Source organism: Festucalex cinctus, chromosome 5, assembly GCF_051991245.1.
Source record: "Festucalex cinctus isolate MCC-2025b chromosome 5, RoL_Fcin_1.0, whole genome shotgun sequence".
NCBI classification, from domain to species: Eukaryota; Metazoa; Chordata; class Actinopteri; order Syngnathiformes; family Syngnathidae; genus Festucalex; species Festucalex cinctus.
Genome location: NC_135415.1, coordinates 31387028 through 31401769, shown reverse-complemented (window position 1 = coordinate 31401769; position 14742 = coordinate 31387028). Strand labels below are relative to the sequence as shown.

Here is a 14742-nt window from a genome sequence, read left to right as displayed (position 1 = left end):
GCAAAATGTAAAAACATGCAGCTCATAAAATCATAGCTAACGATTGCCGTGAAAAGGAAGACTTGGTTGTCTGCAATGAGGGAGTAGGTTTACTTGATTTTAGTTTTAGTTATACAGTTGTTAACAGTGGCTTAAATAACCTGCGGAATTAATATAAAAAGCTTGAAATTAGTTGAACTGCACATTGCCCACTGTTTTGGCTGCAAGTATTTCAGCATGCCTTGTGCGAAGTAGAGAAAAACGGAGTTGGAAAATCAAGAGGTCAGGTAGTTCTTTCGTAAGTTTGTCCATGTTAGATTTCTATATCATGCGGAATATCGGCCAGCGTAGCTTAAAAATGGTGATCGCAACCAAAGATATTCTGATATTCAGCAGCCTCTATGATCGCAATAGGAATAAACAATGATCTGATTTGAATGCAACCACATCCGTGCAGTCACGGCCGCTATCTCCAGAGCCAAACGCATACACTAAGTGATGGAGGGCAAGTAGAACTGTGCTGTGCTCATGTTAACCGGGTAACGACTTTCTTTTTTTTTCTCCCAATTCAATGCCTCTATGGTAAACTCTCAATTTTACCCCACTGTCACCATGACAACAACCTGATGTGGGTGCACACTGATGATGTAATGATTGGACATCAACAGCATCAGCCATGATTGGACGGATGTTGTGGCTCACATCCATTCAATCAGACTTGATAACTGCGTATAATTTCCTTTTTGTTTTTCAGTGAGATCAATAACATGTCGATATGGTATCGAATAGGAGCGGTTCCTCATCTGCAGTCAAATCAGCAGAATTCCGGCAGAGTTAACGATGATTCCCCCACTGACACTGACAGGTAATACTTGACGATCGCTTTCCATGTGATTCTTATTTCATGTTGATTTTGGGTTTTCGAGGGTCATTAAAAAGCATTTAATGTATTTCAACAAATTTGGCTCAAAGTAAAGCATTAAATGGCATTAAAAAAAATATGAAGTACAACGTCCAGGAACATTAGCAAATTTCAATACCGCTGGTGCAAAAACTTTATTTCAAATACAACATTGTGCAAAAGAGTCACTATAACACAATTAAGCAACAATAAATGTGAGGAAAAAGTTACGTATTTGTGGGGAATGGTGAAAAAAAAATAACATGGAGTCCACGAGTTGCTTCATGCTCCAAATATCAATTGCTCTGAATTTGAAAAAAATAAATAAAAAAATGCTATTCCTGTCACCAACATCCAACATGAAAAACTAATGGCATCTAGTAGAAGAAAATTACCTTAATATTTCTATGACTCTAAGTTTCACACTCCTGTTCAGTATATATTTGTAACTTCAAATCACTGAATGAGTTACTTATAAAATGCTGTTTAGGTAACCATATTTGTTGACTTTTATGTTAATGAACAATTGAATGAAAAAAAAAATGTATTGTAAATTTGCAACAGATATAAAATGTGCGATTAATTTCCGATTAATCGTGAGTTAACTATGGAACTCATGCTATTTGTTACAATTAAATATTTTTAATCAACTGACAGTACTAATATATACACATCATATGCATATATGTATGTATGTGTGTGCATGTATGAGTATGATGTCTACATTAATTTAGTTTTAAGTTGCATTAAATTAGATGTGCTGATACCTACAAATGATTGTTGTTGTTGTTTTCTTTGTCATCACTTTTCCATATAGTGTGCAGCACAATTTATCATTACGTAATCTCACCTGAGCAATTCAATGCAAATTGTAGTGAGTCAACTCAATGAAGGTTAAATTGCACAAAGTTCAATGAGGGCTCAGCACCGACACAAGGCAGAGACAGGCCACGTTCCGACTTGGGCGACAGCAGTGTTGTGCACACAAACAGCGGGAGAAGTCGCCCGAAGAAAGAAGCAACAGCTGCAGAGGAAGGGAGGAGCGCTCCAAGATTTTTGGCATGCTGGAGTGTGCGTGTCCGCTCTCTGCTCAGGCTGCCGCCGCATCCTCCGCCTCGGGCCTCGCGCTGAGCTCCAAGGCTGATAAGCTCAATTATTTATCGCAATGAAGACCTGGGGATTTCCACTGCAAATTGTAAATAAACAGCTGAGACGATGTCGCGGCGAGCTTGGCAGAGAATCTTGGCACGTTTGCCAGAGCGCCAGGCTTTCTGCTTTGCCATCGTTTGCTGAGCTGAGTAAAAGCCACATAAAAGCTGCAGCGTGTCAGAAAATCTTCACATGGTCATATATTTAAATGAGAATAAATAAGTACATTGAATAAAAGGCCACAAATTCAGAGCAAGTGAACAGGCCTTCACAGCGCTTACCTGTGAATTTTCTGCTCTTTTTGAAGCCCGCTTTTAAGTTGGTGAGGATCAGAAGTTGGGACGAATTGCACCTCCAAGCAACTTGCCTGCTGAGATCACAGGCTGCTGGTTTTGGATTAACATTCAAATTCATTCCGCACGTCGGCTCTTCTTTTGAGAGGACCATACATAATTCAATGAGGACACATTAACACAATATCCCAAACTGTACTTTTCTTTATATTCAGCAACAGGTTTTCTAGTGACTTATTATTGACTCACACCTGCCTACAAAACTTCCTGCTTGCTCTTCAATTACTGTTTTTATCAATCATCACAAAAATGTTTTAAATGTACTCAACAATCATTCTTTTCTTTTTTTTAATTACCAAGATAATTTTGAAAGCTGCGTTCATTCCTCTTAAATGTTAATCTGCCTCAGGCTGGGGTCTGTTTGTATATGGACCGAAAGCTATCAATTATGTTTTTATAGGGTTAAGCTTTGCCAGGCCTTCATAAGCATCGCTGCCGAGTGTCGGGGAGTTCCATTTTTTAAGCGATATTTTATATCTCGCCAATTAGGACAGGAGGCTGAAGGAAAATGAAGGATAAAAGGCAATAGTTAGTTCTTATTGGCTCAGGCTGTTGCAACATATTGAGCCACTAAAATGTTTAGGATGCAAAGCTGTTGAGTTTACTGCTGTACAAATGCAGAAGCAATTTAGTTTGTTGCGAGTATTCACAAGTGAGCTAAATAAACTGACATTTTTCTTTATTTTTCAAAAATAAAGCAGTGATACTTATAATCTAGATGATGTCCAGTAACATCAAGTTCATTTTAAAGAAATCTATTTATTTATTTATCTTGAACATGTTCCACTTCCATATATTTCCACACGTGGCCTACGTACAAAAATGTCGATATTGTTCTATTGACGAACAATATTCAATCAAATCAAGATAACCTTACGTGTTATGTGTATGCGGCGAGCACTTGAAATACACCACTCCAATTTTTTCTCCCACAAATTTTGTAGCTGTGTTGAAAATCAGAACCGCCAGCCACTGGCTGCACTATGCAAGCAACCTTGAATTGTATTCAGTAAATACGCTCACCCCCCCTTCACCCCCCTCCTCCACTCATCATTATGACCACACTTCCACTTGTTCTTCTGATAAAACTGTCATTGGTAAGGCTGCTATCTGACCCCTCGACTGACTGCTAGCATAAATTAGCCTTGTCCTAATATTACCATTGATTCTGCTTCTCTTGGATCACAGTTTTTGACATTTCTATTACAATTGTAGCCCAATGTACACACGGGCACCTTTTAAATCAAATTGTAGTGTGATAAAAATGCCAAAGCTGAATATGCCTTTCTTCTTCTCCATTGCAAAGCCGACTTTGTGCACATGACAAGTAAAGAGTCGTCGGTGTCAGAATTGGCATCTCAATACATTCCGGATCCGGCTGCCTTCTGGCTGTGACAGTCGCGTTGAAGCACCTCTGCAGGAGATTCAGATCAGCTTGTGTTGCATGCTGGTTAGTCAAGACTTCCGAATACGCCGTCCTGTCGAGAGAAAAACACACCCAAACTGTGTTTCTGTGTGTGTTTCCTGACAGACAGCCTATCAAAGGTGTTGAAATCTATTCCCACTTCATTTTTTTCACATTTCTTTGCGACATTCTGAAAGTTGTGAGAAGTGCCGCAGATCAGTGCAGTGGTTTCGAAACAATGCCACGGATGACTGAATGATTGGCGGAGATCTGATGAGCTCATACTATTCAGCGATTTGCCACCAAAATCGGAGTGGCTCTTTTCAGCCTCCGACACTGAGCTTAAAGGAGGATAATGATGGCGCCACCTATGAAGCAGCACTGTCGGCATACGGTGAGGAAGGTGCGCAAGTGTTGACATGGGAGAGGCTGGAAGTGTGTCAAAACAAGAGATTTCGACTTTCTGTGAACTCTGAGGTTTTCCATTTTCGCTGATACCACTTTTGTCATCATCTTGCCTCTCTGCCAACTACCACTTGGCTGGCCGCTGTCTTTCACTTTATTTTCTCCTGCATTATATATTTGACATTTACGGAAGCATGGAACTGCCAATGTGGAGTTGCCGAAACATTTGTGACTTCTGAGTATGTTCAAGTGTATTTATACACATTTGAAAGTCTACTCACCAATACTTCCATTTTCCTGTTACGGATGCCAAGTATAACTTCGCGCATGTAGCCCGGATGTTGCTTGCATCGAGTGTCGGACCCAATGGGTCGACCGCAGCTTACCTTCCCCACTGGGGCCTGCAGGTGGTCATCACTAACTCCCATGATTTGGGCCGTCGCTTGTTACTTTCTGCTTTGCTCTTGCAAGCTTTTACTAGCCCCTTTTTTTTTTTTTTTACTAGCTCCTACCACTAGCCGCTATTGCTAGCCACTCCAGCCTATGGCTCCGTCTTACTAACGCTAGCCACTTTTATTAGCTGCTCCAGCTAATTCCGGCTCGCTCGGTCTACACAACGGCTGCGAAGTCACCGTCGTTCACCGAGATGCTCGTTCACGCAAAATAAGAATTGGTGGTAGGCTTGCGAAATTTGGCCTCTCTGAGCCACCATTATTTGCTTCTAATGCTATTCTTTGACCACTAGATAGCGTTAGGAATCCCTGAATGTCCCTTAGAAAAATGTTTATTTGTAACTTATTGTAGGACATGGTTAAAGTTCAGCATTCCTCCATTTTTTTCAAGTAACATCCCGTGCCATGATGGGAAAATATGCTATGTTTGTAACATTTAGCCTACAAGTATGTTCAAACTCGTGTGTGCACGCAAATTTGCGAGTGTGTTCGAACGTATTTGTATGTTTGAACCTACTCGCGAGTTTGAAAGTACATGCGAGTATGTTTGAACATATCTGCGAAATACGTATATATATATATATATATATATATATATATATATATATATATATATATATATATATATATATATATATATATATATATATATATACGTACTATATCATACTTGCAAATACATTTGAACGTACTCGCCAGTCAACTAGACAATGGCATTGACATTGACAATACAGCAACATAAAGAACCTTGTACAAAAGATTTGAACGGCAAATGTAAAAACTCTGAAACGGCTACAACAGCTTGTGGTGTGCTTTTCAACGCTAATACGGTTTTAACACGAACATATTTGGTGGGAGCAGAAGTCTCCTGATCGGTGTTGTAATTGTGTAAATCTTCCAGGCTGTGTTCCCAGTTTTACCATAATTTGATGAGGAAGTACACTATAATTCAATATTCCAAGGAATCAGGAATATGTGTCAATATGGCTCTCCTTGACTGAAATGAGGATTAATTGTTGTCAAAACTCCAGTGGCCGCCATAATACGAGTCTCGACACTGCTGTTGATTAGCAAATGCACTTGCCATGTTTTTGTTTTGGGCATTAGTTGTCTAATTGATTTGCCATATGTCGGCCTCTCCAATGCACCTAAAATTGTATTTGGAAAATTCCAATTTGGAGTGAGACGGCCTTGCGACGCGAGCAGATGGCAAAAGCAACCCTCGAGATTTATTTGAGAAAAGCTTCATGATTGTAAACACGTGAATGCTTGCATGGTGAGTGGAAGGGCTTCATTTACAAATGTAAAAGGCTCTTTGACAGATTAGGATTATAGCAGATCCAGCACAGTTAATTTATATAAAAACACAAAATATTTATTCTTTATTGTTATTTAGGACATAGGCTACATCTATCATGGAAAGCTTTCTACAATGGTCACATGAGTCACACCACATAATATATGCAACTTAAATCAAAGTTTTAATTCTAACAATTAGCCATCTAAACTAAACAGGCTATCTAGTCACACAAGTCAAATTAGAATGAAAATATATATTTGTTGGACAAAATTAATATTATTATTATTATTGTTTTTTTCAGATGATGCCACATATCCAAATATGACCACTATATACCAGTTAAAAGTAGCTGCACCTTTGGGGTTTTGGATGATACAAATGCCTAACCCTAACCCTAACCCTGACTTTAAAAGTACGGCATTTCAAAATAAAAGTCCCAATTTGATTATTTGTTTTTGGTCATGCCGCACGATCATTTATACAATTGACATCATTGGACAAACTTTATTCAATGCCAACAACTGCCTTCTCTCCTTTCCCCAACTTCTCTTTGAGTTTCTGATGCTGCCTCTGGGTATTGATTGACAAAATCAAACAGCGACTCCTAAAAAAAAGACATTTCACCAACACTTCATCCGTGTGCTTTAAGTCTGTGTGATTTGACAGATGTGCAGCTTTCCTTTCAGTTGCGAAATCAACCTTTGCAAGGTAAAGAAGCCCGCAACCATTATGGCAATCGTCCCCACAAGATTGATGCCAACCTTTTAAAAATTCACCATTGGTCTGCATTCAACATGGCCAAATGCTAATGTAAATGAAAGGGGGGGTTTGACCCTTTCATTGCAAAGAAATTTGAGTTGCGGGTTTGAACTCATCAATACCACAGCAAGTCAGAAGTCTTGTTTTATTGGCCTTGATAGAAATTATTCCATTCATTTTTCTCACTGGATAAGATAAGACCTCCAAAGGTGCAATTTGTGTACAGCCTCCACCTTTCAACTGAAGAATTTCAATTTGAAATCCCTCCCAACTAGCATAATACAGCTATCCATGAATAGAACTTATGTATTGTGCGCATAAAACATATATAGTGCGCTAATAAACGAGCAAACCGCTCCTCATCATTTGCCGCCACAATCTGCCTTTATAGCACAACAGTGACTCTTGTATAACGTCTGCGCGTTCTAATCATAGCAATTCCCACTTTAATGATATTACTGACTACTTTGCGTCATCATTATGAGATCGTTTGTTTTATAGCTGCTGTATTCTTTAGCTACCTCCGAGGCACGTCATGTTTTGCAGCTCTCTTGAAGCACTTTTTTGTTTTTTTTCTCCTCCTCACTAGCTGTGGATTTATCGATCCGTAGGGGTGAGGCAGGGGGTGTAATTTGTGATAGCTTGATTGATGAGGATTTCAATCTTATATGGTTTGTTAACTTCAACTGCCCGCAAAGTGCATTCAGTGCTGTTTTCTGTAATACAAGGCCATGAAACGCTAAAAGCAGACTTCCCTTGAATAATGGAATCCCGTGGCTCGTCCAGACTTAACAAGATCCTGCTGCAAGCCCCGTCCAAGGTCTGCGCGAGCCCGCAGGCGAGCGATGCGGGTTTAACTTTTGCCTTATTTTCCCCGTTTAGACTCAAACTTTGATTTCACAGCTCCGGTCTGTCTCTTGGACGGAGACACTTTAATATTCCCGGAGACGCTCCGCGCCTCTGCTACATATAAACACATGCCATGAAAGGCTATAGGAATATCAATTTCACACACATGGCAACCTTCCATTTAATATGGCACTCAGTGAAGTATAGTATTGATGGACTGACATTGTATTATTTCTTCCTCTCTGACAGCAGGAGGGCCGTCAGCAGGCCGGACTATGAGCAACAGAGCAGTGGCGGCTACGCCAAGACAGGTACAGCCTTTCTCACTCTTCAGAAATCAAAACACATTTTTTTTACTATTGTTGTAGTCAACAATGACATTTTGATGGAAATTCAGACTTAGCTGCAAACAAGACGTTTCCCCTCCCCCAAAAAAAAAATCATTGGAAATGTAGTTTTGTGGCATTGCAGGAAAAGGAGTCAAAGGGGATTAACTGTACAAAAAGTCTTATCCTGTATAAATTCACATTCTAGGTAGGCTGTACCATCAAAAGTAACCAGATGAAAATGTTGCACAAAAGTAATAATGTGCAGTTGTTGTTTTTTAACTCATTCACTCCCAATCGTTTTCACTGAAGCAACCACCTTCGCTCCCGATTGTTTTACTGGATTTTGACTGATTTTTTTTTTTTTTTTTTTGCAGCCTTTAGCATTTGAATATAGCTAAATTTCATCATTATTCACAAATCTGTTTAAAACACTTGAGAAAAAAAAAAAGCCTTTTTGCAACATGGCTCTGGTTGATCTCTTATACTCTTCTGCCACCTGCTGGCTGTTTTTGTAATAACTACCATTGCTTTAAGTTTCTCTTCAGTTCAGAGGCTGCATCAAAGCCTGCGCTAGCATAAATAATTAATAAAAAAGGATAAATATGTCTTTGGGACCATGGTAATATTTCAAATAGAACATGGTTATACGTTTTTGGGAGCAAATGAGTTAATGCAGGTGACCTGAGCAAAAGCATACGTTTAAGGGGTTAAGGGGAAGTCAACCAAAAGAATTTCTTGACAACAATATGCTCCTTTCTAAATGGGCATTCTAAGTAGGAAGATGAAAATGCCCCCTAAAACAACTTGTAGTGATAATTGACAACATGAGGTAATAGAGGTTACCACTCTAATAAATATATATTCTTAATTTGTTTTTAGATGTGTTCTGTGGGATTTGTTAAGACACGCCACACCAGAAACCTTTTGTTATTTGTAAGTCAGGAGCATCAATGGCAAAAACAAACGGAAAAAAAAAAAAAAAAACAGCTCTCTATAAGTCTACTACTTACACCACATAAATATTATTTAGCCTGCATCCCATTATTTGGCATGGACAGCCTGAGGCTTTTCCATTTTCGAGGCAAAGTTTAAGCTGCACAAGAACCTCCAAGTGGAACCTGAGCTCCAGTCTGCAGATTGTGTGACGACATGAGGTGAACGAGGCAGGCGGCTTTTTTTTATCTAGCTGGAGAGAGACACCGTGTGGTGAAGATTCCTGCTGCTGCTCAAGCACAGGCACCCCCGAGCTTCAGGCTGTTTGGCCAAACCCCATTCAAATCGTTTCATAAATAATAAACACAATTTTCACTCATCCTGTCAAAATATGGTTTCACTGATCATAAATATGACTAATTAATCAAATAAGTCTTCATGTTTGCAAGTGAATACGAAAATATGCATTTTTTTTTCCCTAGCAGCATCAAAATATGAGTGAAAAGAACTTAGCTTCATTAACAAAGTGATTGGCCGAGGACCTTGCGTGACCTCGACAACAACCTATTTAATTGTTAACTGTTAGTGTGACGGTAGCTGTGCTGTGTGTGCGTGGGAGTCTGCGTGCGCAGGCTGACAGCTGGCCAGGTTGGAGTTGCTGGAAAAGCATGTGCGCTCTGTCAGCCTCGTACAGGCGCCTTCTTTAGGATTGATGAATTGCCTGCTTTCTTGATTAAACCCTCCGTCACTTCCCAACTAAACAAAAACCCCAACACGCGAAAGAAAAGCCGGCCGAGGGGAGGAGAGGTAACATGTCTGGGAAATGTGTCATCAGCACTCACATTATGTACAGATGTGATGTGCAGGCGCTTTGACATTTATTACCAGAATATTAAAACCTATTCACATTCCGTTGTGATTTTTTTTTTTTCACTTGACAGTTCAAGTTCATTTGAGGAGTTTTCATAGCAACCGTATATGCTTTTCTGTGCTCGCGTCACTTTGATCCTTACCTTCCCAATTAGGTCTGTTATGATGGAAAATTGTATATAATGAAACGGCATTCTTGAAATATGTCAAAAAATAATACAGTCAACCAAAAATAAACGTATAACAGAGAAAGTCACGGAATTCAGCAAGCATCCACCTATTCTAATAAAAAGTCATACATTTGCATATCTGTCCCATTCAGCAAAAATAAATCCTGACATTGGCCCTCATCTAGAGTAATATGGAGTGCAATTATTTCCCGATCCATTAGAGGAAGTTCAATTAACAGACGTAAGACAATTCATCCTTCAGAGGAAGAGGAGGAGAAAAAATTGAAAGCACAAAATGAACTTGGGTTTGCAAAATATCTTGACAGGATGACAGTGATTTTTGAGTCTCCGGAAACAATATTGCAATTCTTATTAAACTGCGCGCATCTTCATTTAATTTGCAGCAAATAATTGGAAAATGCAATGGCGCTTTCCAATTAAAGCTCCACTTTATGCTGTTTAATAATACCCTCGTAATATTGCAGCTTATGGAATGACAGGTAAGTTGGCGTATGAATAAAACATAAAGCCCTGTAATAAGAGACAGGAAAAAAAGCAAGACAGTTGTTGGGGGGCTTTTAAATGCTCAACATCATTTGCATATATTAATCTCCTCTTTTCAGCCTTATCAAGTATTCCACTGTATTTGAAGTTAAAATAGTCATGACAGGCAGGCGTAGGCTCCGTTTTTCCAAGGATTTATAACTTGTATAATTCTGGATCTTTAATAAGTCAATATGACTGATCCTCTGAGTTCTGTGGAATTTGGTTAATTGTTCCAGATGGTGCTCACTGATTAAGCAAAATGACTTCCTTTCTCTTCTTTCCCCCCAAACTACACCATCGCTTGATTGACTAACTTGGAGGAAAAAAAAAAAAAAGATTATTTTGGCGTAGCACTTTCACTAAAAGGTTTCTCATCAGGTTTCAAACCAAAGTTCCATCTTATTTTTTGCTGTGCAGTTCTAAGGCAGACTGTGCGGGGGCTGCGATCATTTGAGTCCTTATCGCGCTCTGTGATGGATCTCAAATGTTCCTGTACTGCCGGGCCAATATTTTCGAATAACACAGCTATTTAGTCTGAGGGATTAAAAATAAAATACAACCTCTGTCTAGTGCCACAAAACCTCTTATGAGTGAATGTCCTTCTCTTGTGCGTCGTCCTTTCCACTGCACGGGATCGTACGCCACTTGCAACACGAGTCCGGCAGCCGCAGCTCGCCGTCTTTCTGTTTTGCATCAGTTCGGCTGAACGGAATCATTTATGGAAGCGTTATGGGGGTGGTTCGAGCAGATTTACTGCTGCGCTTTTGGTTCCGATGGAATGGGACTTCTATGAAACCAATCTTGATGTCTGAAGTCATGCCAGAGCTTACATCAAGACATGAAAAGAACGCTCTTAAAATCCAAGCTTTGCCTCCTAATTTCCATGGTCAGCAAAAAGTGAAAGCAGAAAGTCGCTCGGGCGGACAATCGAAATATTTACACACAACACTGATACACTTACAAAGTCATGGATTATTATTTTACAATGGTAAAATATTGCTTGAAGCCTTTTTATAAGGACAATGGCATCTCTTTGACTCCACTTTATTTATTCATCACCATGTCATCTCCAAGTCGTCCAGTTTTGTCAGTTCTAATATTGGTGAAGCCTCTCATGTTGCATTGGCACTCAGCATTGTGTGCAATGGCTGGATTAAAACGTGATTTTTTGTTATTATATATATATATATATATATACATATATATATATATATATACATATATATATAAACTTGATACACTAGTTTTCTCCATTGCCTTTGTTTCTTTTATGTTTAGACAAATGCATTTATTCTAAAATAGGGATCGGAGAGTACTGATACCAAGTATTGCTATCAGTTTGATTCCTGCCCTTATTTCAAGGTATTGGTACTCCTCCCTCTTGTGGCTCTCTTATGATCAGAAACTAGAAATTAGTAGAATATATTGCCATTAATGTCATGCAATTTTAAGGGGAAATGCTATATTGGGATATATAGGTCTTTCTTTAAAATTTTATCAGTACTTGGTATTGGTAAAGAGTTGTCATATTAGTATCAGTGTGAGAAAAGTGGTATCGAACATCCATATTCTAAAATAGTTGTGTACTTTATAACCTAATAGATTGGCAGTTAAATATTGAACATTTATTAGCAAAGTTCTAACTTACTTAATAATATGTTTAATTGAAAACAAAAAATCTGATCAATTTTAGTCTGGAAGTGCCAGTAAGAATTTGTGCATCAATTTTGTGTGAAACTTTTTTTCTTTTCTTTTTTTTGTTACTTGCTCATTCATGAGCAATAAAGCATCAGCTCAAGCATTTCGGTCCCTTTTAACGGTCAACTAAGAGACTTTGAAACGCTTGTAAGGTTCCGCAGCCCTTACTGGACTCCAGAGCCTCATCCCTCATTGCGTTCTCTCCATCCCTGAGATAGAAGCAGAGCTCCATTAGTTCCGGCGTCCAGACGTGGACAGCCTCAATGGATGAGCCTGTCACGGCTCCCTCATTTGCCTGGTGTACAGCAGGGTTTGTTATCACACATCTAATTCGAACTTGATCCAAATATTTCACAAAGTCTGCCCATTAAAGATAGTTTCAAGAGATTTATGATCAAATATGCCTTAAAGATCTTTTAATGGCTGCGCTGACTTGTTAAGTTTGTGATGAATGATTTTCTAATACATACTTTGGTGTGATTTTTGGATGGAGCCATGCAGGGAAAACGGCAATGAATGTAAAAGTCGACTGTTAAGAATTTCAAGCATGATTTTAGTTCTAAATAAACCACAATCCTGTAGCAGTATAATGTTCTCCTCTTGGTTTTACCATTTTGAATGAACACTGTGTTAAGAAAACCGACTGGTAATAATAGTGTGTCTATACGAGGGGTAGACAAATGAGTGCGTTCATTTTGAGTTCATTTATTTGTTTAGCATGCAAGTAATGACTGCCCCTTACCTCTGAAAGTCTGGACTGGGGGAATTCCAATGCCATCTAGTGGCAGAAAAAGGATCTCAACACAAATCAATATCACACTTGTACAGTACAATACTTTTTTTTTTTTTTTTTTTAACTCAATTTTATGAATCATCATTATTCTGCCCTTGCAGCAATCTGCAAGCTGCAATCTGTGTAGCTTCTTGACATGATGCTAAACAGGAAGTCCTAAAAACCCAACAACATCCGGTTTTCCTTTCACAATAAATGTAACTTTACTTTGCCAAATAAAACAACTGTAACCATAGAAACAAAAATAAAAATAGAGTACATGGCTCTTCAAGAGCCAGCACAATTATGAAATTACTTTATCAATGAATAAAAAATGCAGCCATATTTCTATTAGTTTAAGATTTTTTTCCACTTTTATGTTAAGAGTATGAAAACCAAGAAAAAAAATATTTTCCATTTTATTGTACATTTAGAACAGATATAAAATTTGCGATTAATCGTGTGCGAACTATTGAAGTCATACAATGAAACATTTTAATACTAATAAGTATTGGCTGTTTATAGTGGAGAAAAATCATGTTCTTCTTAGCATAATGAATGACAAACGGCAGCACTGCATTGGTGGATCGGTTGGAAGGGATGATAAATTGGTGCATGCCCAGGTTAGTGTCTGGCAAGGAGGCCTCTTTGGCTGTCATCCCTCCTGCTTCCGCTCTGGCACCGTTCATTACTCACCGCATGAGATGCCACTTTACATTGCCCGGTACTGTGAGCATGGAGAACTTAATAATGCCAACCGCAAGCATGCGGGTCCCGCTGTTCCACGGAACAGAGGGCAAGTCGCTCACCGAGGGCTCAGGGTTGCCGAGACGGGGCCAACCCGGGTATTTGCACTGATCAAAAGGTCTCTGGCGTCACTCACTCGTTCAGGAGAAGCAGAACCACATGAGCAAGTGTTCCGCATTGGTAGGCCTTTCTTGTTAGCTCGCCACATTCCTCGCATCATTACTGGTTAGTTTGCCCACGGAAGTGCTAATTAAGAGGGGATTGGTGTAATTGTGCCTTCTGCTGTGTCCCATCCGGCACATGCAATTTAGTGTCAGCCCTCTGCCAGCTTTTTACACTTGTCCGGAGCGGCGCCGGCCATTTATACAGACATTCAGCTGCACATTTACCAGCAGCCGCAGCTGGCCATCGGTGCAGCGCCATGGCGGTGTCGGAAAAGACACGGCGTTGCTGATTGCTGATTAAAGTCTGGTAGTCCGTTTCATTTTGCAACGGCGAGACGGGGACAAGGGATCGCCCAGATTGGAAAAGGGTTCAAAGGGTTTTGTTCTGCTTTTGTTCCTTTGAAATGAATGTATTCTCCCTCTTTTCTTTTATTCAGACATAATTAGTGCTGCGGTTTTTCAGTTTCCCGAAATCCTCTGAGCATTGAGCATTAAGCTCACCGTAGGTGTTACTGCCTCTGCCCACTTTCTGGAAGATTGATGGGCCAGAGTCCAACTGGGACTGCCTCCTGGCTCCCTTCCTACATCCCGATTTTTTAGAAATGTGGGTCTCAGATGGGGAGGTAAGTGGGTCATTCCACATAAGATTTCTCGATGCATCTCTCAGGTAGCACGTTGAATCCTAATTTGGGAATTGGAATTTGTAAGTTCTGAGCGTGAATGTACATTTTTTTCTACCCACATTGTTAGATACTAATCACCATAACAATACATTCAAGTCATTACATCCAAACAGTTGATATCATAACAGTAGAGTTATGTTACAAAATGTAAGGTTTTCTCTTCATCAAACATTAACCGTCTTGTTATGTTTTGGGTCAAAATGACCCACCTTCACGTTAAAGTACAAATATTAGCTTTTTGCTGTCAAAATTGGCACTAACAGATTCAGAACAATTCA

The 14742-nt window shown here is 39.4% G+C and overlaps 1 protein-coding gene across 3 annotated transcripts in view; it reads left to right on the top strand.

Moving 5' to 3' along the window:
- The window catches only part of mvb12bb (multivesicular body subunit 12Bb), a 34310-nt gene that overhangs the window by 7982 nt on the left and 11586 nt on the right, over window positions 1-14742 (top strand). For 2 of the 3 annotated variants that reach the window (XM_077522735.1, XM_077522732.1), the window contains exons 6-7: window positions 734-844; window positions 7802-7863. In XM_077522735.1, coding sequence (XP_077378861.1) covers window positions 734-844; window positions 7802-7863 — 173 coding nt within the window. The remainder of the gene's footprint in view (window positions 1-733; window positions 845-7801; window positions 7864-14742) is intronic. The other variant, XM_077522733.1, reaches the window with a different exon arrangement.